Here is a 25,565-nt window from a genome sequence, read left to right as displayed (position 1 = left end):
CTTTGATCCAACTGCTTGAAAGCGAAAATTTCACATCTTGTCTATTTTACAAAAACGGAAAACGTATTTAAATACAAATTAAATAAAAAATTCCAAAGTGTGTATTAGGTTCATGTTGCATTATTGCATATATTGAAGAAGCTTTGCGACGTAGTCAAATAGGTATTACACAATGCGGGTATTGGATGCGATTCAATTTGCATTTTATTTTAACCTACACAATTTCTCTCATTTGTTGTTTATGAATATTCAACGTAATTGTAAATCTGCAGTTGGAAGACGATGCTACATGCCATTTCATGGTGTTCAACAATCAACGTTGCCACGAAATGATGCCATAAAGCAGTTAGGAAAATCATTAACTTTCTCAATCCATTCGATGTTGTGAGACCGTGACTAAACAAACACATCAGCTTGCGAAACGGTCCTGCAGTTTGGTGTAAGCCAGCATAAAGTCAACGCTCCTTGTACGATTTTTTTATGGCAAAACATAGGGATAACCGTACAAACAGGTGTGATTTATATTTTTGGAAAGGAAGATTGTCACCAACTCCATGACTAAATCAGATTGATTATTATAGGGAGGAGTGTTAATAGAAACTGTTCTAATCTTATGCTTACTATCTATATTAGCGAGGGCACTGGGCAGGGGGAATATTCACTTGGCTAACACAGACAGTCCCCGAACTCGTAATAGAACTGAAAAAAGGGAAATCGGAATAAAATTATGACCTAACCCTGACCTGGTACACACACTACGGGAGTATCGTAGCGAGTGGCCATTGCCCAGTGACAAGTAGAATTGTTGTCTTCAATCAGAAAAAGTCAGTTGCGTTGGGTAACGCTACTAGTTTTGTCAGGGAGTCATATCAATAAGGCTAACCTATTTAAACTGACGGTAATGGTACATCAGTACTATAGTAACTCAATCAACTATATCGTACAAGGTCCGAATGCTTCGAAACCAACCATTGCTGACAAGGCTGATTTTAATACGTCATCTCATTCATTGTGTATCAAAACTCGAGCAGACTAGACAGTGTATTTTTATTACTCTTATATATACATAACCTGGGAGTTAGGTAATATCACAACAAGTGACGGTATACATAATGTGGGTCGAGGTAGCACAAAGGAAAGAAGACTGGGAGGAATTTTTCGAAATTTGTGGAAGAGAATTCGTGGATTCAGCATTCGCTAGAAGATATCTTCCAGACATTGAAAAAAGAAAACTTTTAATGCCGTTATATTTCCGATACCTGTATGAAGTAAGAGCTTATACCATTTTAAAATGAATGTTGTAATGTTTTTAACAATGTATTTGCTTTTTGCATATAGTCTCGTTACTCGGAGGATCAAGGAATGTTGTTTTTGGTGAAAACAAAAAACGAAAAAATCAAAACATCAATCGTGGCAGGATGGTTAGCTATTTGTGATTTTTCGCCGCGTCAAGCAGATATCACAAAGATGGTCGAAGTTTATAAGGAAGGAACCGACCTATTGATGAAGTAAGTACTACAGAACAACGTATTGCTTACTTTCACTTCGTGGATCGGTAACATGGTATTAAGCGAAAGCTTTTGCGCTTCTCTACGAGTCAATATACCACACAGTAGGCCTAACTGCATTAAGTCCATATATTGTGAAATTGCAAAATCGAAGTGATTTATTAGAAGTAAAAAGTACATTTATAACTATAACATTTAGCAAAGAAGTAAAGCGAGACAGTTAAGTATGAAAACCATAATACGTGCTTTTGGTCTGCACGGACTTCGTCGCTTTCTAAAAGCGCTCAAGACTCTGTGTTTAACTGACGCGCAAAAATCCTGAAAAGTATTGTACTCATTACTTATCGATTTTACTCGGTAAGTATGTTGATAGGTATTTGTTACTTATCGATTTTAATCGATAAGTATGTTGATAGGTATTTGTCTGTCTGTATGTCTGTTAGATGCACGCAATATATCACGAAAGCAAGATTGAATTTGCTCCAGATTTTGCATGTGCATTCATCTTATCTCGGACCAGAAGCCTATTGATTTTGGGCGAATTATGTCGTATAATTAGCGAGTTAATAATCAATTAGTGATGGGACACAAGGTGTCACTATGGAGTAATAGCGCTGTTTTGGGGGATCCCCCCAACTTTCGATCGATAAGTTTTTGGTCTCTGACCGATATTCTCATTTGTCTATTATTTGCTTTCTCAATTCTTATTAATATACGTATATTGTAACCATTTTATTATTTTCGGTAAATCAGAGTGGAAGAATGGCGTGCAAAAAATATTCATCAAGTTATTGAAAATGCTGCAGAAGACCTAAACATGAAAGCGATATATGGTTCTCGAATGGTTGTGGTAAAAGCATACGCAGGTCAAAATATTTTAAAAAGACATTCCGATGAAATGTTGCATTTGTGTTCAAAAGAGACGAAGAAAAGATATGGAAACAATACAAGTTTCTTTCTCTATTGGACCAGTTTGGAGAACAAGCTCATTGGCCAAACATATAGGATAGCTCATCTGCATTATAATTACCAACCTGGACTAAAATGTTCCGAAGATTCGTCTGCAAAACGTGAAATCGAAATAAGCTGTCATTTCGTCATGGCAGACCTGGAAATGGTTGAAAAACTAAGGCAATATTTTTCTCTCCTAAACAAATTGTGATGTAATTAAATCAATACTTTATATATAAAGTACTCAAATTGTTCTATACTACATAATATGTATTATACAGAGTTTCCCCCTCCCCATTCCTATAAAAATAATTTAACCCATAAATTTCTTAATTACTTCTATGAAAATTAAAAAAATTCATTTCAGTTTTTTTTTGCGCATGATCTTGGAGTTACAGAAATCTAGAAAGATTTGTACAAAAGTTATGTTCTCTCAAGAATATGTTCTAAGTAAATGACCCTCAGAGAGAGAGAGAGAGAGAGAGATTTATTGTCACACAAACAAAGCCAGCACTATTATAAACATAATCCAATGAATAAATATTTCAACAGTAATTGTTTATCGTTTTATGCAGGTCGGTGTGCAGGACCGATGAAGGTCACTTAGGCTTACGGCCCTTGTGTTTATGCTATATATAAGCTCATCACGGCATAGTATAGTACCATAAGTGAAATCAAATGAGATTAAATATAAAATGTAAATAAGATAAAGAAATGAGTAATTACCGTATATCGGAAATTTAAAGTTACTATCAAAGTCATCGAAGGCAATTTAGGGTTTTAACAGGTCAAGTATTGTTTGAAGCGGGGCACGCCCAGTAAAAGAACTACAACAATCATAAAGATATCACAATTTTTTTTTATTGGACATAGACCGGAATCAAAATAGAAAATAGGGTTAAGAAAATTATATCATCTTATCACAGATTCAGCAATGGAGCGCATGACGTCAAAGTATCATTTGACACCCTAATTAGGTAAATTAATTAACAAAATAGAAAAAACAGTAACAATCACTGAATATTGTATAGTCATATAATATTAATGACGCCAATCGAAAAAAGGCTGGAACTTCCGAACTTAAACTTTTCAATAAATTTCGATGACAATTCATACAAGTGAGTAAAGTAAATCATTTTTTAACAATGCTTCTTTCTTTTATTAAATAAAAAAATTATCATCTACGAAGCTGGGCTGCGAAAGAGCTAACCCGCCCATGTTTCACCTATCACAAATATTACCAAAGAAATCAGATCGATAATAAACAAACGCGGTAAGTTTTGCCATTCAGGGGCACCCCTATCAGAACGCATTAAATTGAGAATTAAATAGTGTTCCTTACGTTTGCACTTTCAAATTTCATATAAAGAAGATTGAAAATTCTTCTAAGCCCTGTAGTTCTGATCAGGATTGATGTTAACTATGGCGGAAGCCTATGTCGTGGGAAGGGCCATAAGCAGATTCACGATGTATTTCTCGATGCGTTTTGATTTAGTTAAACCCGACATTACGTATATAGTCTTGTGTTGATGATGAGTCGCCTGGTCATTGCGCTATAATACAAACATTTTACTCCTATTTGACATTTGATTTATTCATTGTCATGTACAACATCATCTGTAATTTATTTTTAAAGTTACGTATAAGGGGCATCATAACCAGAAACACACCCTAGGCAACAGTAAATTTTGGCACGCTCCTGTCCATAACTTAAAGTCAAACCGAAAAGCCTTCAAGATATAATGGGATTAGTATCTTACGCACTTTGACGCGCAATACGTCTCGATCGTACGTGGCACCAACTGGAGGACGTCAGCCTGGCGCTCGCATTTTGTGTAGATACGTAATCAGTACGTCATGTTTGCGTACCTGCGTTCGCCATCCGACACAAGAATTCGTAATAAATATATATTTAACATTAGTAACAAGATAAGCATTCATTCCAGCAGGTCAAAGACGTTCTAACATTGATATTGATTTGAAACGTTCACGAAATTGCCAACCAAACTAATTTCACTATCATCTTTAGCAGAAGAATATTTACAACATTTTAGTCTCGGTTTGGAATTGTAATACATATGAACTAGTTCAATTCTGAAATCAGAGATGACTTTTTTCTCCAAGCTGATCCAATAAATAAAGATTTGGTTCCAACGTCTATTCCTTTTTTTCTAACTCTCCAGATTTATGAAAATAACTGCTTTGATTGACCATTATGGTTTCTTAAAAGAAAAAACTTGATAAAATTGAACAGATAAAATATGGTTGCACAAAATCTTTCAGTAGAATTAGCGAATAAATATATATACATATATATCTTGTCACATTTCATTATATCAGGATACTAGTGATCATAATTATATTATGAGTCGCAAGTACTGTAACTATGCGCACAGGAGTTTGTCACTAGTAGAACAAATATTCAGATGATGGATTTTTCAATCGACAAATACGAACTCATCAAACGTGGCAATTTTGAATTTTAAACACAAAACTAAATACTCTACTGTTCTGTTTCTTAGTCAGGGAACAAGGTTGTCCGTCTCCTTCAAGTAGTAATAGTATGGTCAAGTTTGTAACAAGTCCAAATTCGAAGATATTTGACAAAAAATACCCTTCTTAAGTACTGTAAACTTTAAATCGATTAATCCTGTAGTTTAGAAAAAAGGCAAATTTTTAACAACAACTAACAATCAACTCAAAAACGACAATATCGGTCGGAGAAAAATCAATAGGATCCTGGTCCTGGATATGATGAATGCACATGCAAAATCTGGAGCAGATTCAATCTCGCTCTCGTGAGATGTCGCGTGCATCTAACAGACAGACAGACAAATACCTATCAACATACTTACCGATTAAAATCGATAAGTAATAACTAACCTGCTTCTATAGTTTATACCGATAAAGCATTGAGATTTAATTTTCTATCTATCATGCCCTTACTCGCACCGGCCTTATATCAGTACCGGTATTTCAAATTCGTGTTCAACAGTAACACGGAACGCGGAAAAGGTTTGAATTGAACATGCTATGGTTTTGCTAAATTTATATTTGTCGAAATAACATCTCCCTTACCAGAAAAAATAAATAAATCCCGTTTCCCTTCGATTAACGGGAGTAACGGCGATTTCTCGAGTAACACGACGAAGCAACTGAGCAAGAGCGGAGCAGCTCATTTCAGAACCTCTTAGATAGGTGGTACAATGACGTGGACCGGAAGGTTTAATTTGAAATTACGTGCGAACCACTGAAGCGTGTAATACTTTCTTTTGTAGATCGCTGGACCGGTTTCAGTGGACACGCAAGGTCTAATGTGTTGCTTACTGGACCCCTTCAAAAACTACAAAAGCTTTTATAGGCATATCACAAAGGCGCTAAGAATACGCACACCTTCCCATAAAATGATGTTTCTCAAACTCTGCTGCAATTTGGAACACACAGTCTCATGAACATTCTATGAAATATTTAATTTATGTCAGCCATTACCACCTGCTGCTCATCTCGGCAGCCAATCAGTTAAAAAATGGAAAACCCAATGAACAAAGAAACCATCCCAAATATCTTTAACTTTAAAGAAATTTTCCGACATCAAAATGGTCCGTGTCCACTGCTGGTAATAGTCCGGCAGAATCGGGCCTTAACATTGTTTTGGGACATAAAGTTTTTTTTATTGTTTAGATATAATGTATATGACATATATAAGAATACCAAGGTGGGTGTTGAGTATATAATGTTGAGCAAATTTTTTTAAGTGGATTTAAAGTATTCGGTCCAAGATGACGCACATCCTGAACCCTAACCTGGTAAACATACAATGTTCAGGTTGTGCGCCATCTTGGTACAAATACTTCAGGAGCGCCTTTTTGTTAAAAACAATTATTTTATAACTACATGGTTTAGTTTTGCGTACATAGAAACATTGAATCTCCTTAAAATGTCAGAAATTCATTTTAGTAGAATAAATGGTAGTTTATTTCACTAATACAAGCCAAGATCCATCGACAGCATCTAGTCACTTTTTATTGCGCTCTTCAAACTACATTTGCGTTGCCGCGCGCATTTCGTTTCCTAGTTTAAGCTTAGGGACTTGGGAAATATTTTATTAGTCGAATTGGATTGGAATACTTGACCTCGTCTTTCACTCCGAACAAGGCCATGTAAAACCATCCACTGGTATCTAAAGATGTGCAACGTGTTTTCTTTTGGAAGAACCGCAACCTTTCAGTGCTGCATTGACTTTGGCAAAATTAATATATCCTTGTGGAGATAGAAGGTATGCGTATGCGAAACCGAGATGTGCACCTGTTATGCCAACATAGTTGAGTCAAACGTTTCGAATACTAGTACATCACACACATTTTCCTGCGTGCTTCGGTTGTACGCAGTACCGCGCGCATTTTTGCGCACATGCATCAAATTCCACTTGATTATTGATCTATAGGTTTTTGACGAGCTTTTTGTATGGTTTCATTCCACAGAATTTGTATGCTGTTCTAAAGAATACTAGTTTCAGCTTTTTCATTCATTCAAACCGCGTGTTGAAAGTAAATTTTGTAATATTGCGTGTTGGTTTCCAACATCCTTAAATCGGTGATGCCAGTAAATCTTTAATACAAAAAGATCAGTAACATCTGCAATAAAAACAGCAGTACCCACTCAAATGACAGCTGGGGGATGGATACTCTTAGTATCTGCTCCATCGCGTGCCTCTTACAGTCTTACCAGTTTACATGAGTGCCAATCTAAGCTCAGTCAGAGACAAAAAGTTTCGGACTGCAGTTGGCGTGACAAAATGTTTTCAAATATATATTCTACAATAAGATTATTTGATTGCATACTACTGAAAGTTCCGCCTTATATGTCTTCTCCCATTGCACTATTCTTTTGCTGATATTCGATAATATGACGCTCATCTGACATAGTTCTTAAAGTGTGTAGATGGGTATAATCTTTTCCACGCTGTTCAGATGGGAATGCGTGAATATATATAAGAATTGCTAATATTGGTTTGCAATGCGATGAAATCCCATCTTGGCATATCTGCCTCTCGCAATTGCTGCGTATACTTATCGGGGAAGTTCTGTGGCGTGGTTATCAAATGAAAAAGAAAATATGGGAGTATTTTTTCTACTTCTCTACTACTATCAAACCTTGACATTTTGTGAAAACATTTTTCCATGCAACCTTTTTTTAAAACATCCCCAACAACCACAATTAATTCTGTTATTGAACTTCCGAAACAAACACATAAAATCATCAACAGATGCATATCACCAAGTAGATATTGCTGAATTGATCTTTATTTTACCATTTTTCATGTAATTCTTTTTGGTAAACCTGTTTTCTATCGTAAATACAGCACATTTGGCAATGTTGTAGTGTGACTTTTTTGGCCTCACATTTTTGATATTTGTAGTTAGAGCTCTTGGGGCTCTGTCAAACAAAGTTACATACAAAATATTGGTTGTAAATTGCAAAACATGATCATATTGTTGGAATAACTTGGCATTTTACCACCCGTATATCATTCATTGTTGAGAATATTAATAAAATCATAAAATTTAAAAATCCGTTTTCGAGAAATTTTTGTTGTAGCTGAATTCCAGGGACAGCAAGACAACAGGCAAGAGAAGCACGGTCGCCTCTTTTAGTTTATGACAAGGTTTCTTAAACAGGGACCACGTCCTCCTTGGAGGCCGCTGATCGGTTATCTGGGAGCACGAACAAACAGATGGAAATGCGAATATATAATAACATTGTATTTTTATAGAAGAGAAGAAGCAAAAGTGTTGAGAGTCTTTGGTAGTTTGAAAAGCATTGGCATGGAACATAAGAATGAACTACATTCTTTCCCAGGGATATACTATAAAATGTAACAATTTTTCTCATTCTTGTTCTCGTGATAACATTATCTTTCACTGCGTCGTCGTGATTATCCCGCTGCATAACAATTCTCGCTAACAAATAATTGACTGTTCTCCACCAGGTGTATATCCACTTGAACCACTGGCGACTGCATTAGCAGGCTTGTAATGTTAATTGCAACAAAAACGTGTATTTTGAAATAGTACTCTTTATTTTACGCGTATGTTTCGACAGTATTTCCATATACTGTAATGGGTCGCGACCCAAAATTGGGCTCAACAATTACCTAAAAGTTATTGATTTTATTTCCTAGTAAATTTGGTGCTTGTGTAGTTTGTGCACCAAGATTGCGCACAACCTGAACATAGTATTGTAACAGGTTATGGTTCAGGTTGTGCGTCATTATGATGCACAGGTTTGACAAAAAACACTAATACAAATATCAAGCCGTAAAAAAAATTGCTCAAGGCTACAAACTCCACACCCATGTAGAAATGATGGGAAATGACCCCAAGATGAATAATCACAAATAAAAAAAACTTTATGTCTGAAATTTGGGCCAAAAAGGTCCCCTTATCTGCCGGACTATAAGGGTCGACTAAACATTCACTGCCTCCGCCGGATGAAGACACATCATTCGCATTTCCCGCCAATCGCTCTGATATCGCGTAGCTCTTCTCCGAAAATGTAGACACGGTCCACATGGCCGTTGTTGACTTCTCCAGGGTAACGCTTTTCGAACTTGCTTATTCTACGCTGGTATTCGTCCCATTTCCTGAACCTCGGAAGTTACCGTATTTGATTTCAACGAATCCGTATGCGTGCTCGCCGAAAATTGATGCTCGGGCTATTGTTGCACACCAAATGTTGTATTTGATATAATTTTAATAATAGACACTAGAATAGACATCAAAGAAGCCAAACGGAAATTCTGACGTCAAACGTGTTTTAACCCTTTTTTTCCGCTGTATACAATCGACTTTTTGTACCATTTTATAATATGTAATGACCAGTTAACCAAACGTACAAGGAACACCCCCATTAATAAAGCCAAAGTTGTGAAATTTGGCGTTAAAAAACTAATATGGCAACCCTGCCTCCAGCCGGCAAAATAAAGAGAACGAGGAAACTATTTTCTCTCACACGTATAAGTGGGTGGTCGAAGTCCAGACCCGGTCAAAACTGCGGGGGAATGGAAAACACTCACGACTAATAAGTAGGCAGGCCTCAGATCTGGGTGGTATGAAGATTAAATAAATGACGAAACATTTACTTCGGGTACAACTACATAATCAAATTGAATGGAATATAAAAATACAATTAAAGAATGCGCCCACGGTGTCGAGCTTATCGACATGCGTGTGTGGCACTGTGTGCAGTTATCTGCATATAGAGTAGTCATTCGTTTTTTTGTATGACCTCGCGGGCTAGTTTTGAGATTTTAGTCGATCGCTGTCAAAAGCAGGCTGGCTACCCCTGACATAGTTAATAATTGACGAAAGCAGGCTGGCCACACGTAATTAATAATTTTATCGTCGGTTATTTATGCAGAGCTTGATAGGCGTAGTGCAGTTCATTTCTTTTTTCTTCTATAATTGAGGGGCGGCAATGTTGCAGCTTGCAGCTACTTTATTCCTTGAAACATCAGAATAACTTAATTCGTGTGAAAATGGATAATTTTTCGTTTTTTGACGCGAATCAGACCATTGACTCGTTTTTTTAAATTCTCATTGTTGTTAAGAAAAAAATTGCTTTTCTTGCAACTGACGGACCCATCGATTTCAAGTTTTCAGTAAATAAATATGGCAGACGTCGTTAAAAATCTAGTATATATATATACTTTTATTTTTCTTAAGTTATCTACCCGTACCTGGTACCCGGTATTCACCATAACATTTGCTGTTTCATAATAACTATAGGGGAATATTTTCTATTTCGTATGACTCGACAGCCTGGTATTGTATGTATTTAGGCCATACCGAAACGGTGCAAATTTGTAGACCATGCATCAGTTACGTATGTATGGAAATCGTGGCCCTGATAAATGCCGAAAAACACACTTTCATTAACAGGCAAATGTTGCAATTGTCATGATATTCAACAAATGTATTCAACAAAATATTCTAATGTTTTTTCTCATAAGATTATCTTGAGTCGTTACTGAATTAGTCTTTTTGTTTTTGCGCAGTACAACAACCGTGGGTATTTTGTGATGGGCCTTATATTTCATTAGACGTAAACACGTAAATCGCTCATGCGCATAGCCCTCAGAGCGCGATGTACTAAGTATAATAACTCCTTGTCTTAGAAATAGGTTATAGAAAGTGTCTTAGAAATATGTTACTGTTCAAATATTTTAATTCATTTGTCACGAAAGACTTGTGTGTTGTATTCGGTATGAAGAATCGCAGTAAGATCCAATATTATTGGTCCTTACTGGCGGAAGGGTAAAATAGTTTATTTTATGCTCTGTATGTTGGTGCGAAGCAACCACCGAATCGGAGATTACGCTTAAGAGATTACGTATGAAAGCTTAATGAACAGGCGACGGAAATCGCTCTAGAATGGAATCACGACAGATAGATTGAGAAAAATAACACGGGAGTTAACAGTAAATTATATTATAAGTTATGCCTTCGTGGCTTTCGCATCAATTAGGAAGCTATTCATTATTTATCTAATATTAAAAAGTCTGTGATTCGCATTTCACAAAAATGGCAATGCCTAACCGTAAAGATTCTTTTCTTTCCTAAAATAGCTCATTGTGTGGCGTACCTGTATTAGGCGCAGAAAGGTATCACCAATAAAGTTCCTTCTGCCAGCTTCCTGGACACTAATATTGCAGTTAGCTTAACTATATTAATTATACAACTGCATTAGCTTAATACAACCAAATAAAATACAACAAACCATGAAAAACAGTACACAGAAAAACAGTACTGAGGAACAGCGGTTCTCAAAGGGTATGCTGCGGCGATTTGCTACATAACTAATATATGATTGAATATTTTACACATTGTATTCAATATAAATGTTTTGTTGTTTCTCATATAAATGATGTGTATCATGATGAATCAAGAAATGAATGAATCAATAAATTCAGAATATCTTTCCATAATATTAACTTTCTGTGACGTAGTATCTGCCTCCATTGTTACGTAACAATAGAGGTAGGCACTATAGTTGATGCAATTTTGCGATCTGCAGTTTATTTATCTTCTTAGCAGTTTATGGAACATAAGAGATTATTTAGTATTTCAAAGGAAAATCAGGCAGGCATGAGAAAGAAGAGTTGGCCTTTTGCTTTTATTCCTTAGTCCTACATATTTGAAAAGTTTAATAAAGGGCATAAAGTACACGCTAACGATACAACGCATAATGTGGGTGGAAGTTGCACGAAGTAAAAAAGACTGGGATGAAGTTCTTGAAATGTTTGGAAAAGAATTTGTGGATTCAGCAATCGCAAGAAGATATTTACCAGACATTGAAAAAAGAAAACTTCTGATGCCCCTATTTGTTCGATACCTTTACGAGGTAAAAAAGATATAGCAATTCCCATATTGTTACTTCGTTCATCATCAATGTACTTATTTTTGCAGGCCCGTTACTCAGATAATCGTGCAGTAATGCTTTCGGTGAAAATGCACGAAAAGATAACAAACGGCCATGGCATTCAAGAAAACAGATCAAGAATTATTGGAGCATGGTTGATTATTTATGATTTCATACCACGAAAAGCAGATATTACGAAAATGATTGAGGTTGATGAAGATGGAACCACTCGGTTACTAAGGTTAGTAGGCTATCACGTGTGTATTCTATTATTCTTCGCGAAAATTGAATGTAGGTCAGTTTCGTCGAGCTTCTCGGTAGTTTAGTACGTCACATGTATGGTATATTGAATTAAACAAAATAAATAGATATATCTTCACAAAAATGCCTATTATCTTATCATTTACTCGCATTTGCCGGCATGTAGTCTGTGAACCTTTATGCTAAATCCTGGTTGTTGGTAATATGGAGATGGTTGTTGTTCGATAAAATGACTTTTTTCCCGATAGTATCGTACCAATGGATTTCAATTTAGCCGCTAGAATGGATTTCAATTGAAGCCGCTAGAAAGACAGGCCTACTGTTTTCTTTTTTTCAATATCCTCTGAATCCTTAGAGATCCGATATTTCACCCACAATTTTTATTTTATCAAAGTTTAAAATTTTTTACTTGTCGTCAACGCTTATTTGGCGAATAAAAATCATCCATTATATGAATACTTTTTTGAACTGGACTTGTATCTCTGTGCTTATAGTTACACCACATGCAAATAATAATAAAAAGACGATCACTTGAATTATGATGTAATTATGTATGTGAATATTTATGCGTACTACTGAGAAAACTAATACAACCATGTTTCCCGTCTTTTCAGAATGGAAAAATGGCGGGAACAAAATATTCATCAAATTATTCATAAAGCTGCAAAAGATTTTGATATGAAAGCGATTTATGGAGCTCGCATAGCCGTGCACAAAGCTTATCGGGACGAAGGCATTTTGAAAAAACATACACGCCAAGCACAACAAATATTTTACGAAGAGATAAAAAATAGGAATGGCAATGAGGATAAATTTTTTAGCTATTGGATCAGCTTGGAGAAAAAAGCCATTTCTGATTACCGAGTTGAACTAGCTCATTTGCATTACAATTTCAAACCGGGCCTAAGATGTTGTGAGGATTCTTCTTCTAAAGATGAAAGCGGAATTAGTTGTCATTTTGTTCTTGTTGAACAGAAAATGATTGAAAAACTACGCAAATATTTTCCTATTTTTAACAAATTATGATTGTCATTCTGTAAACTTTTGCAAATCAATATCAGTCTAATTATAGGTAAATTGTATGAGTACTTGTATCTGTTCTCTCACCTCTAGCACGAGTTCAAATAATCGCTCATATATATAATTAATGATAAATACTGTAAATTTGCTCAATGCAAGGCCACACTCACGCAGAAGTAGACGTGACCCATATTTAGGCTTACCATACGTCCCGCTTTAGACGGGACAGTCCCGCTTTTTAGCGTCTTGACAAGTCAGGCAAAAGTCCCGCTTTTGCGTTCAGCCATCCAGCATAATACGCGAACATATTCTCGTTACTGTTGTTGCTGTGTAGCGCAACGCTAGCGTCCTTACTGCAGGTTAATGCGTTATTTTGTTTGTTTCGTTATTTCCCGCTAACAATGTTAGCGAACGTATCGCATGTAAAATCAATTCCAATTGGTCCTTTTCGGACGTTCACGTGAATGTTACATTGAACAACGTTTTTTTAAAGGTGTTATCTACAGAAAAGCATGCTTGGGCGAATAAGCAAATTCTCAATGCTTGAAAACGGCAGACTATTTCATTATTCTTTATTCCTTTTGCTGTACATAAAAAAATCGAATTCAATTCGTTTATTACTCCAGACCGCTGCGGTCCATATAAAAATAACACAAACAAATAAACATAAGCGAAAATAACACAATAAATACATAAAATACCTGATACGAAAATCAGATTCACAGTAGATCTCAACAAAGAGTTAAATACAGTAAACTAGAAGTCAAAAGTGAAGTGTAGAATTCAAGATAGCCCGTCACAAACAGTATCTGGGAGTCAAATAGTGGTTGTAATAGGATGTCATTGCACCTCGTCATGAGCAACCACAGATATTTTCTATGAAGTGCTTCGAAAGAGGGAATGTTCCCAGATACCATTTTGTGACGGACTCTCACATTTAAAAACACAGTGAATTACGCGATAAGCATTATTATATATATTAAGTTTTAACTTTTTCATAATTTTAATTATTGAAAAACAACCAGAGCTGACAGTTATAAATACTACAACAATACGTCCTAAATAAAAGATTTTTCACAGTAATGGAACAGTTGACAATTTTTTTCAAAATAGTATGGGCTATAAAATAAATTGATTTATACTGACGTTTCAAGTCAAGGTCATCTCTAAGATCATTGGATAGGAAAACACCAAGATGTTTAGTGGACGAAACATATGTCAATACAGAATTACAGAGTTTGATATCAGGTAAATTATTCAGCCTAAACTTTTTATTCTGGATACACATACAAACAGATTTTTTCGAGTTGTACAAGATGTCATGTTCAATAGAGTTTTTTCGCATATGTTAAGTAAACGTTGAAGGCCTATGGATGAAGGTGAAATGCAACACATTTCATCAGCATAAAAAATATGATTGATAATATTGTTATTTGCTACACATCCAATGGTCTCTTGATTCAGAGAGGTCATCCATGAAAACAGCATATAAATTTGGACTTAAGATACTGCCTTGCTTGGTACCATTATGGACAGAGAAAGAATCTGACACACTGTTACCCCATCTAACAAACATGGATTGATTACGATACATGTGTACAATCAGCGACAAAAATATTTTAGGGGTTCTTCTGTTGATCAATTTACGAAATAGAGTCCAATGATTAACTTTATCAAAAGCTTTAGTGGCATCCAAAAAAGCTGTAAAAACTGGTGATAGATAGGTAGCTAGCTGCTTTATTGTAAAAACGCACATGTCAGTCCCGTGACCAGGCTTGAAATCAAACTGGTTGTGAGATGCAGTTAAGTAAGACCCAATGTTATTGAAAAAGTGTTTTTCAAAAATCTTAGATAAGACAGAGTCTACTGCAACAGGCCTGTAGTTACTTGCACTACAAATGTCATCATTTTTGTTCTTAAATATAGGCTGAATAGAACTTGAAATTGAGGATGCTGGAATATAACTATGGTGCATACAGGTGGTAATGTCCAAACATAAAAGCACAGATAGAATTGGATGAGGATATGCCAAATGTTCCTTGGTTATCTCATCAGGACCAGGTGAGCAACCAGATTTAAGAAATAAAACAATACTTGCAAGTGCATTGACAGTGAGCAAATAATTTCTAAAACAGTTATCAACATCAGAATTCAAAAATCCTAACTCAAAATTTTTATCATTTCCATTGGGGACACTTTTAAAAATTTCTACAAATGATTTTTTCACATATTAGTAATTTCATTCTGCCCATTGGCATCCCCAACAAATTCGGATCATTTGTATTGTTAGCGTCTATTCCTTTCTATTATTTCGAACTGAACCCGATATTTATTTAGACAGAGAATATGCGCATGAACTGTCGATGACAATATAGTCAATGGAGACAGCCGGGATAGCTTATATGTAGGCATATGTAGTAAAATCGGAAACTGTAATGTTACAAGAGGCGTCCCGCTTTGAAGTCAAAAAATTATGGTAACCCTACCCATATTGTTTCTTCGTCTGTTGCATAAAAGCCTATTCACGTACGAGAACATTCTAATCCTCTCTGAATGTTGTCTCCTATATAAACAAGTAAGTCATTTGCGTTCGGTAGCGATACTAGTTTTGTCAGCGAGTCATATCAACAAGGCTAACCCATTCCAACTAACGGTAATGAACATCAGTACTATAGTAACCTAGCTGTAATCAACTACGTACAAGGTCCGAATGCTTCGAAACCAATTATTGACAACAAGGCAACAGTGATTTTGATGAGTCAACTCATTCATTGTGTATCAAAACTAGAGCAGACTATTAATATATTTTTGATACTGTTATTAACCCAGGAGTTAAGTATTATTGCAAGTGACGGAATAAATGATGTGGGTCGATGTAGCACAAATTAAGAAGACTGGGATGAAATTTGTGGAAGAGAATTCGTGAATTCAGCAATCGTGAGAAGTTATCTACCAGACATCGAAAATACCTGCACGAGATAAGAGCTTACAACATTTTAAAATAATGAAGTATACAGTATATATTACTTACTGCAGCGATTCCCAAACTATGGGTCGCGACCCACTGGTGGGTCACAAAAGGAATCTTAGTGGGTCGTCAAAAAATGTAAAAAGCTTTGATTAACTATACTGGTTATTAGCATGGGTGGCGACTCGAAAACGTAAATCTTCAAACAAACAAAAGAAAAAATTCAATTTAAATTCTAATCTGTGAAAGTTTCTATTTTACGATCTTATCGAAGCAACAAAAATTTGCTACACAAAGAACGACCATGTGGCTTTTTACGCATAGCAGTTTTGTACACTGTAAGCACTTCTTACCGTGTTTCCCCGAAATTTAGACAGGATATAGATTTATTTTTCTTTTGAAGAAGAACACTATGTTTTTTTTTCGGAAGAGGTCTTTTGTGTTCATTTATCAAAAATAACATTGTAGAAAACGAGATGGGTCGCCATAAGCTGTAGTAATAAATAGTGGGTCCCAATTCTAAAAAGTTTGGGAACCACTGACTGCATCAAGTAATACATAACAAACGTATTACTTATCTTTAAATTTTTTACTCGGTAATATGGTGTAAAGGGGTAAGCCTTTGGGCTCCTCCGGGTGCCAATATAACAGTCATTAACTGCCATAAGTCCATATATTTGAAGTTGCACAATTATTGTAAGTAACAAGTACATTCATAACATTTATAAACGAGCAACGGCGTAAAGCGGACCAATCAAGTAACAAAGTCATTTAATGTGCCTTTTGTGCATTTACGTCATAGCTTGTTGTTTTTAACACGGACTAGATTTGTGATTATGATGTCATAATTGTTTTCTAGTAATTGATCTTTGCTTTTACCTGCCTACGTGCTTCTTATTGCACCCTTGTGTTTGAAGTGTCTAGCGTTAAGCTGCGTTATGCAGACTTCTGACTTTGCCGTAAAATAAACTGTAATATCACAAGCATAATAATTTGAGAAAAATGGTTACTATTTTATTGTTGTCGTTAAATCAGAATTGGAGCATGGCGTGCACAAAATATCCATCAACTTATTGAAAATGCTGCAAAAGACCTAAAGATTGAAGCGATTTATGGCTCTCGAATGGTTGTGATAAAAGCTTACACATGCCAAAATATTTAAACAATACATGCCAATGAATACATGCAAGTGTGTGCAAAATCGATGAAAAAATGATATGGGAACAATACTTCAAATTCTTTCTTCAATACACGTTTCTTCAATTATTGGAATTGTTCGGAGAACAAGCTCGATGACCAGATATTTGAGATAGCTCATCTACATTATAATTACAAACCTGGATTGAAATGTTCCGATGATTCGTCTGCAAAACATAAAAGAGAAATAAGCTGTCATTTTGTTACGACAGAGAAATGGTCGAAACACTTAGCAAATATGTTCATCTTCCAAACAAATTGTGATGTTAAAAATCCACATATTTCTATAAAGTGTTCAAATTTATATATATAGTCTACTATATAAATATGTATTGTAACTGCTGTCTATTGGTCCAGAGCCAGAGTTGTTAACAGACTCGTCTTGTTGCATACAGGCGCAGAAATACATGTACGAGTCAGTCTTGTTAACCAATAATCAGCAAAACTCTTCAGACTCCACTATACTTGTTAAAAAATAGTCGCTTTTTAGTCAATTTCACATGATGATTTTAATATATCGATTACCACCTTTTGATGATAAATGTCTTGTTCAACTGCAACTCGCAAAATTGCATACTGTCGTTTACTATCCTTCATCTTATTATCCAACTTCCTGTGTAAAATCGCAGTTTAAAATTTATTTCAATAATTTTGTTCTTACACTAATTTACTCAAGGTAAAGAGTAATACAAAATGGGATCGCATTGAAACCAGCACAGATTGTCACTGAATTTGTGACTGAATGCAAAAATTAATTTGAAGGAAAATATCTGAGAACAAAAAAAGCAAATTATAACGACATTACGTAAACGCGCACTTGCAAGAATCAATTGATATAAAGCTCGTGTGGTGGCGCAATTTTCACTCTAAAATTTGGGTTGAAGCTATGAATTTTCACTTATTCAAAAGTTTTTTGTCTAGAAATTAAGGCAAATAGCTATTTTTTCCCGATAATCACAGCACCAACAAAAATTTTGCAAAACTATCCTCTGATCCACTTTAAGTATTAAAATTGCAAACGACCATACAGAAGAATTCAAAACTCTGCAGTTGCTGTAAAAAATTGAGATTTCCTTCTTTCGTTTATTTTAGACTGAATTAGTAGATTCGTTCAATAATTTCTTAATTTAGGGAGCAACTGATCCTTGAATTACGACAGAGATCGGTGATTGTACTTGGACTTTTTATGTCATATGAGAATATGATGTAAAGAGGCATATATGTAGATTGGGGTAATATTTTGCAATGATCGACTAAGCAAATTTGTATACATTTTGTATAAATGCGAAAAAATACAAAAAGTTGAAATTTCGGAAAGTATTGTTTGAATAAATAAATAGCATGACAATTAAAATGAATTGTAAAATGAATTATTTTATTACCTCATTATCTTTTTCGTGTTCTAAATCTAAAGTGCCCAAAAGCGAAAATATTAATCACTTCGAAAAATTGTGATACAGTTTGACACGCCGTACTGCTGCACAAAATTCGATTCGATTTCACACAAGATTTCGCAACAAGTATGGTAATACGATAGCCATGACAATAGTTAAAAATGAATATATATATCAATAGCAAACTTGGCATTGATCGGAAGAAGGAATAATGCAAAGTGATTTTTAATAGCTATATATATATAACATCAAGTATTGTAACATTGAAATTAGTTGAAAGGTTTATTGACTACAATTTATTCAAAATAGGGAAATATTTACGAAGTTTTTCCACCATTCGCTTTTCAACCAAAACAAAATGACAACTAATTTCACTTTCATCTTCTGCAGAAGAATCTTCACAACATTTTAGTCCCGGTTTAAAATTGTAATGCAAATGAGCTAGTTCAACTCTAAAATCAGAGATGGCTTTTTTCTCCAGGTTAATCCAATAAAAGAAGAATTGGTTCCTATGATCATTCCTTTTTTCTACTTCTTTAGAAAATAACTGTAGTGATTGGCTAAATCGGTTTGTCAAAATGCTTTGACCCTGATAAGCTTTGGGTACAACTATACGAGCTGGGTAAACAGCTTTCATATCAAAATCCTTCGCAGCTTCTTGGATAATATGATGAATATTTTCTTCCCGCCATTTTTCCATTCTGAAATGACAGAAAATAACTGGCTGTACAAATTCCTTCAGTATTATCGCATATATATATATGTCTTTTCAAAATTCAATATATCAGGATACTAGTCATCATCATTATATCATGAGTCGCAAGTCATGTAACTATGTGCACATGAGTATGTCAATAGTTCAAGAAATACTCAGATTATGCATTTTTCATTCGGCAAATACGAACTCATGACACGTGATAATATTAAATTTTCAACACAGAACTAAATGCTCTACTGTTCTGTTTCTAGTTTGGGTATCGGAATGCCCGCATCCTTGAAGTACTAATAATTTGATCAAGTTTGTAACAGGTCTAATTCAGAATACAATTGAAGAAATAAACAATAGCCTTCTAGCAAATTCTTACATCTTTAGGTACTGTAAACTTTAAGTTGATTAATTCATAAGTTTGGACGGAAAGCAATTTTATGACAATAGCAACAATCCAACAACAAGAACTTAGCAAAAAGATTCATACATGCAGGGTCGGATCATGCCCATTTTGTGCCCTACGCACTTAAGATTTTGGTGCCCCCAAATGTGTCATTCAAAATATTTATACTTGATTTGAAACCAGGGGTGGCTAACACATCGATCGCGATTGACCTCCACGTTTCGAGTAGACGATCGCGTCTGATGTTGAGCGAATTTGAAGTTATACCTCTAAAAATTGATTTGAAATAGTTCCATACAGCTCCTATTCTATTTTTTCAAACATATCATACATTACTGTAGCCTGCTTGCTCAACATATGATATACACATACATTATTTGAGTCTGCACAAGCCCCATGGGGCATTTTATTGCGTAACAAATGCAAGTTTCGCTGCTGCCAAGGTTAAAGATTGAATGTACCGAATCTCGGGTGTCTTGGCGGTGTTGACTGACAAACGATCCCACAATACCTTTTGCAGTATGCAAAAGTTATTATTTCACTCCAAGAATAGTATGATAAATTGTATTCGCAACGGTAGCAGTGGCATCAAAATGTCAAATTCCAAGCGATGGAGGAATCGAATTTGGAACAAATCATAATATACTGAAATTGTAGCAGTCGTATAACATTTAGGGTTATAGAAAATATATATTTTTCGCTGTTAAGATATTACGTGGATACTTGGCAAGGTTTTTTGATGAAATATCAACACCTTAACGTGACTAAATTATGACTAGAAAATTACGCGGGCCCTAAATCTGAGTTGTATGATTTGAATAAATCTTGAATAAATCATGAAATATTTACTCAGGTACAATTATATAATCAAATTGACAAAATAAATGGAATGTGAAAAATATGAATTTTTTGTGGCGATTTCATTAAAAAAGCACAGAGCCGAACTTATTGGCCGCGATGAAATTTTTTGTACGCGTGTGTGCAGTTGTCCGCATATTCAGTACTCATTCGTTTTTGTGAATTCCCTTATTACCGATCAGTCGATCGCGAGCTATTTTGAAGATTTTGGTCGAAAGCAGGTTGGCCACCCCTGCAATTAACCATCAAAATTATTTACAACCAGTAAAAAAGCTTTCACCAACATTTTTAGGTTTTCTTACAATTTTGTAAAAAGCAATGGCCAACTACGTGAAACTAGGTTTTATTCAACTGGTGTGACAATATATGGTTTTAATATATTCTGGGAGAGTGTGGCGATGACAATTCATGCGTCCAGTTAACGTGAATCGAAATAGCAAATGATTCGAGTCACAACTGCAGCTTAAAATATTATCGGTGCCAAAATCTCCTGACTTCGTTGACCACTAAATCGCGGAACTGCCACATCCTGCTGCGTCATTCATAGTTTTGGGTGACCGTACATTTGAACTCATGTGTATATCCGCGGGTTCAATCTATATGCGGGTGCTAAAACCCATGGGTTAGGGTTAGTATGGGTTCAAATATCCCCAAAATTCCATAGGTTCTATAGTATGCAAGTGCAATTGTCGTGGGTTCAAATGTACGTGTGTTCGAATGTACGGGAACCATAATTTTGATAATTTCGTCACACGAAACTTCGGATTGAAAATGTACTCAATGGAAGCCCCAGAATTTTTTTGAAATGAATATCCTAGTTCTAGCACCAACAACAATCTTTAACCAAAAATCAATTGGTCCAATAGTTGAAAAGTAAAGCGATTTTTTCAAAACAAAAATGCAATAACAAGGAGTATACTAAAAAAAGCAACAACAACATTTTACCGAAACAATTCACAGATATCCCTTTTCTTGTCCAATTAGTAGGTTTCAGTGGTAATTACTAATTGCAGGCCAAATTATGATTATGTTACATGATATTTTGAAGATAGTTCGCAAACCCATAAGCAATAATAGTAGAAGTTAACATGATACTTGAAGATGAAAATAAGCGAACATTTTGAAGTCTGAGTCGTCAGACCAACTCTTAAATTTTGTTAAACACTGATGCACTATCGAAAACACTGCTATAAAAATCTCTGTGGTGCCTCCCGTTGCTTAGTGCCCTAAGCGCGTGCTTATGGTTGATCCATCGCTGCATACATGTCACAAATAAGATTGAATAATAGAAATCTATAGGAAAATGTATCATATTTAGCGTTTTTTACACTATAGATATAACATTTGTGCTTATTGAAATGATGTATATATTATATGTACATGGTAATGACTACTGACTTTAATAATCGAGTGGTTCCATCTTCATCAACATTAATCATTCTCGTAATATTCGATTTCCGTGGAATAAAATCATAAATAGTCAACCAGGCTCCAACAATTCTTGATCTGGATTTTTGTATGCCGTAAGCGTTTGTAAAATTTTCACGTGTCTTTACTGAAATCAGTATTGCATGGTCATCTGAGTAACGGGCCTGCAAAGATAAGTAAATTGATATTGAACAAGCAACGATTTGGGAAATCTTATTTATGTTTTACCTCATAAAGGTATCGAAAAAATAGGGGCATCAAATGTTTTCTTTTTTCAGTGTCTGGTAAATATCTTCTTGCGATTGCTGAATCCACAAATTCCCTTCCGCAAATATCAATAACTTCATCCCAGTCCTCTTTACTTTGTGAAACTTCCAGCCACATTATACAATATATACTTATTTTTATTATTATTATTCTAAATAATTTCAAAACTTCATTACAAATATTAACCAAAGTATCAAAATTAGATGCAATCTCTTTTTTTCAAGGATGACGTGTTGTTTTCCCGTTGACCGTTTTAACCCTTTTATTCAAGACTCGAAAAAATTATTTTTTTTATGGAAATGAGGTATTTACGATGCCGATAGCATATATACAAAAATATTGACGTCAACGTCGAGTTCTGAGACGTTGTTCGGCAACAACATTTTGAAAGAAAGGTGATGATTGAATTTCTTGAAACCCCCATTACTGCAATGAAACTACTAATAATGAACACCAACCTTAATCAACTTTACAACAAAATGGGCTATATGTTCTCTGAGTCCCGAAAAAAGCACATTTTCCCAGTTTATGTAAAAACATTTCAAACCAATTTTTTCTCTTTTCCGATCATGAATGTTTGCTATATATACTTGTCCACACAGCGGGCAAAATCCGCTTCTACAGATTTTTTTTATTGAAAGAAAATGTCCAAATATATTTATAATACATTAACATCGCCCATGTAAATATATTCAGATACTGATCTTTACTGTGGCCCATATATATGTGTGTGTGTGTGTGTTAAAATAGGCTCATATGAAACTATTGGTTTTGCGTGTCAATATACGAATCCTCTTCTTAGTTGCCTCACAGATTTATCATAATTGCATAACCATTTGTTCGCAATTAGAGCTGGGCATTTTCAGAATTGAATGAATATTTTTTGAATCTCGATAATTTGAAAGAATGGTAGTTGAATGCGACTTTTTATTGAATTACTGAAAACATACACTCCATCACTCAGACAGTTGGTTTTGTGTTCACACCGAATAAGAAACCTGTTTCATCAATAAATCACTTGCATATCAGTTTGTATTGTAAAAAATATGCCTCAACAAAAAAATATCTGCTCTAGATCTTTAGTGAACAAAAAAAGATGGCGGCGATTCGAAATTTTCGCCCGGACCGATTCCCAAAAATTACTATTCGATTTAAAATTCCCAACTCTATTCACATTTGGCAACGTTGAAAATTGAGTGCATAGCAAGATTTATCATCAATATAATATATATTTTCATTTTCCAACTCCAAGAGTTTTATGCAATTTCACCCACTCCAAATTTTTTCAAATATTCAAACTAAAACATAAGTTGACTTTCCGTTCTGAATACAATTTAGAGTGTTCTGCAAGATGAGATATTCAATTATCATCAAAAACAGCTTTAAAATAGCGGATTTGGAAAGGGCCAATTCAAAAGTTGCGTATAACATAAAACTAGGGGAGTGTCTAGGTGGGGGCCATGGGGGCAGTAGCCCTGGGAAGCACCGATTTAGGGGTGAGTTTGTTTCTAAGTTTGATGATTGAAATAATATTAATACAAATATTCCACTCTTACTTGACCACTGATTGATTTATACTCATGTATAACAACATTTATAATTTGTTTATCCATCTTATCATTTTTGAGGTTAAGTATGAGAGACAGTATTATGAGAAACTCGCCCCGGGTAGCAGAAAAGTTTGACACGTCCCTGCATGTAACGTAACTTTCTGGCGCATTCGAATTCCAGCACGTATTTTAATATAATGCTTTCATTATCTGTCTTGGTGAATGCAAGATACAAGACCCATTTTCTGATTTTCAATAAATGACGACCGCGATCGACTAAAATCTTTAAAGTGGTAATAAGGTCCCACACAAAAATGAATGGGCACTGAATGTGCAGATAACTGCACACCCGCATACAAAAAATTCCATCTTTGCCAATGAAAAGGCTATGTGGGCACATTATTATTAAAATCGACACAAAATTTGTAATTTCCATGTTCTTTTTAAATTGTTGATTGATTTAATTGTATCCGGAGTAAATGTTGCATTATTTATTAAGGATTTATTAAAATCATTTAAATCAATTCAGATAAAGGGCGTGCCCAATTTTTAGTCGTAAGTGTTGAAAATTCTTCAAGAAACTTTGCCAAGTATAATCCAAACAGCAAAAATAAATATTCTCAAACCATGAATATTCCATGACTGCTCGAAATTCAGTATCCAATTTATAATTTCCTCCAAACGCGATTCTTCGCTTGCTTAGAATTAGAACAAATGAGCATTTTGATGCCTCTGCTACCATTGCGAATAAAATTTATCACACTACTCTTGCATTACATTTGCATATTGCGGAAGTGATCGTACGATCGTTTGTCAGTCTATCTAGAACTCTTGACTTCATTTTTAAACCCTGGCAGAGGAAAAACTGGCATTTGTTACGTAGTAATATGCTTTATCGGGCTTCCCCAGACTCAAATACGGTGTGTCAGCGGTTCCAAAACGTTTTGTTCATGCGGAGCCAAATTATCACGGAAAAAACTCACGGCGCACTTATACGAAAAAATGCTGCTTTTCAAATAAAACTCAATTTTGTTATCGCCAATATGTACTTTATGCATTATAAAGTTTGTAAACACGTAGGCATAAGGAATAAAAGCAAAAGGTAAACTCTTCTTCCTCATCTATGCTCTATTTTCCTTCGAAATGCTGGAAAAATCACCCATATTCGCTAAACTGGGTTCAGTAGGTATATAAACTGCAGCTCACGAAACTGCATCAAGTAGTTACTCCCTCTATTGTTACTTAACAATAGAGGCAGACACTACGTAACAGGAAGTAAACAACAATAGAGGCAGACAGACACTACGTAACAGACAGTAAACGACATATAAAAGTAGAATAGATTTATTGATCTATATACAGCATTTAAAATAAGAAACATTTATGATAAATACAATATCTAAAATATTCTGGTAATTATTGCAGCGCACCTAGCAACTCGTCACGGTGCACCCTTTGGGAACCGCTGCTTTATGTGTATATTGTATTTTGCGCATGTCAAATACTGTATTCTTCCTGTTGTAAAACACACAACTGGTTCGAAGCAGTTTTTGGGGGCATTTCAATAAAATTCACTCAACATTAGACGCGATCGACTGTTTGAGACGTGGCGGTCGACCAGTCGATCGCGA

At 35.1% G+C, this 25,565-nt stretch overlaps 3 protein-coding genes and 1 long non-coding RNA gene across 5 annotated transcripts in view; 2 read left to right on the top strand and 2 right to left on the bottom strand.

Moving 5' to 3' along the window:
* The window catches only part of LOC120338946 (uncharacterized), a 59,875-nt gene extending 48,652 nt beyond the window's left edge, over nucleotides 1-11,223 (bottom strand). The window contains exon 1 of the long non-coding RNA XR_005569153.2: nucleotides 11,210-11,223. This is a non-coding gene — a long non-coding RNA (uncharacterized LOC120338946). The remainder of the gene's footprint in view (nucleotides 1-11,209) is intronic.
* LOC120338944 (uncharacterized) lies at nucleotides 1,052-2,820 on the top strand. The gene is made up of 3 exons (XM_039406969.2): nucleotides 1,052-1,268; nucleotides 1,339-1,508; nucleotides 2,262-2,820. Exons 1-3 carry the CDS (start codon nucleotides 1,113-1,115, stop codon nucleotides 2,668-2,670), a joined length of 735 nt encoding a protein of 244 aa, XP_039262903.2. The 5' UTR covers nucleotides 1,052-1,112; the 3' UTR covers nucleotides 2,671-2,820.
* Nucleotides 11,224-11,506: 283 nt separating the features above from the next.
* On the top strand, nucleotides 11,507-13,223 carry LOC120339364 (uncharacterized). Its single transcript, XM_039407472.2, has 3 exons — nucleotides 11,507-11,861; nucleotides 11,927-12,120; nucleotides 12,755-13,223. The coding sequence occupies exons 1-3, from the start codon at nucleotides 11,706-11,708 to the stop codon at nucleotides 13,164-13,166; spliced, it is 762 nt and encodes a 253-aa protein (XP_039263406.2). The 5' UTR covers nucleotides 11,507-11,705; the 3' UTR covers nucleotides 13,167-13,223.
* Nucleotides 13,224-16,320: 3,097 nt separating this feature from the next.
* LOC120339956 (uncharacterized) lies at nucleotides 16,321-22,525 on the bottom strand. Of its 2 annotated transcripts, none has more exons than XM_078116333.1 (3): nucleotides 22,346-22,525; nucleotides 22,088-22,281; nucleotides 16,321-17,492 (listed from the first exon to the last, which is right to left on the bottom strand). In XM_078116333.1, exons 1-3 carry the CDS (start codon nucleotides 22,499-22,501, stop codon nucleotides 17,447-17,449), a joined length of 396 nt encoding a protein of 131 aa, XP_077972459.1. In that variant the 5' UTR covers nucleotides 22,502-22,525; the 3' UTR covers nucleotides 16,321-17,446. The 2 variants fall into 2 exon arrangements, with proteins under 2 accessions (XP_077972459.1, XP_039264135.2); XM_039408201.2 differs by lacking the exon at nucleotides 16,321-17,492 and adding an exon at nucleotides 17,960-19,420.
* Nucleotides 22,526-25,565: the final 3,040 nt, after the last annotated feature.

This window comes from Styela clava, chromosome 9 (genome assembly GCF_964204865.1).
Source record: "Styela clava chromosome 9, kaStyClav1.hap1.2, whole genome shotgun sequence".
NCBI lineage: Eukaryota > Metazoa > Chordata > Ascidiacea > Stolidobranchia > Styelidae > Styela > Styela clava.
The sequence above is the reverse complement of the archived record's forward strand: the minus strand, read 5'-3'. Positions and strand labels throughout refer to the sequence as shown.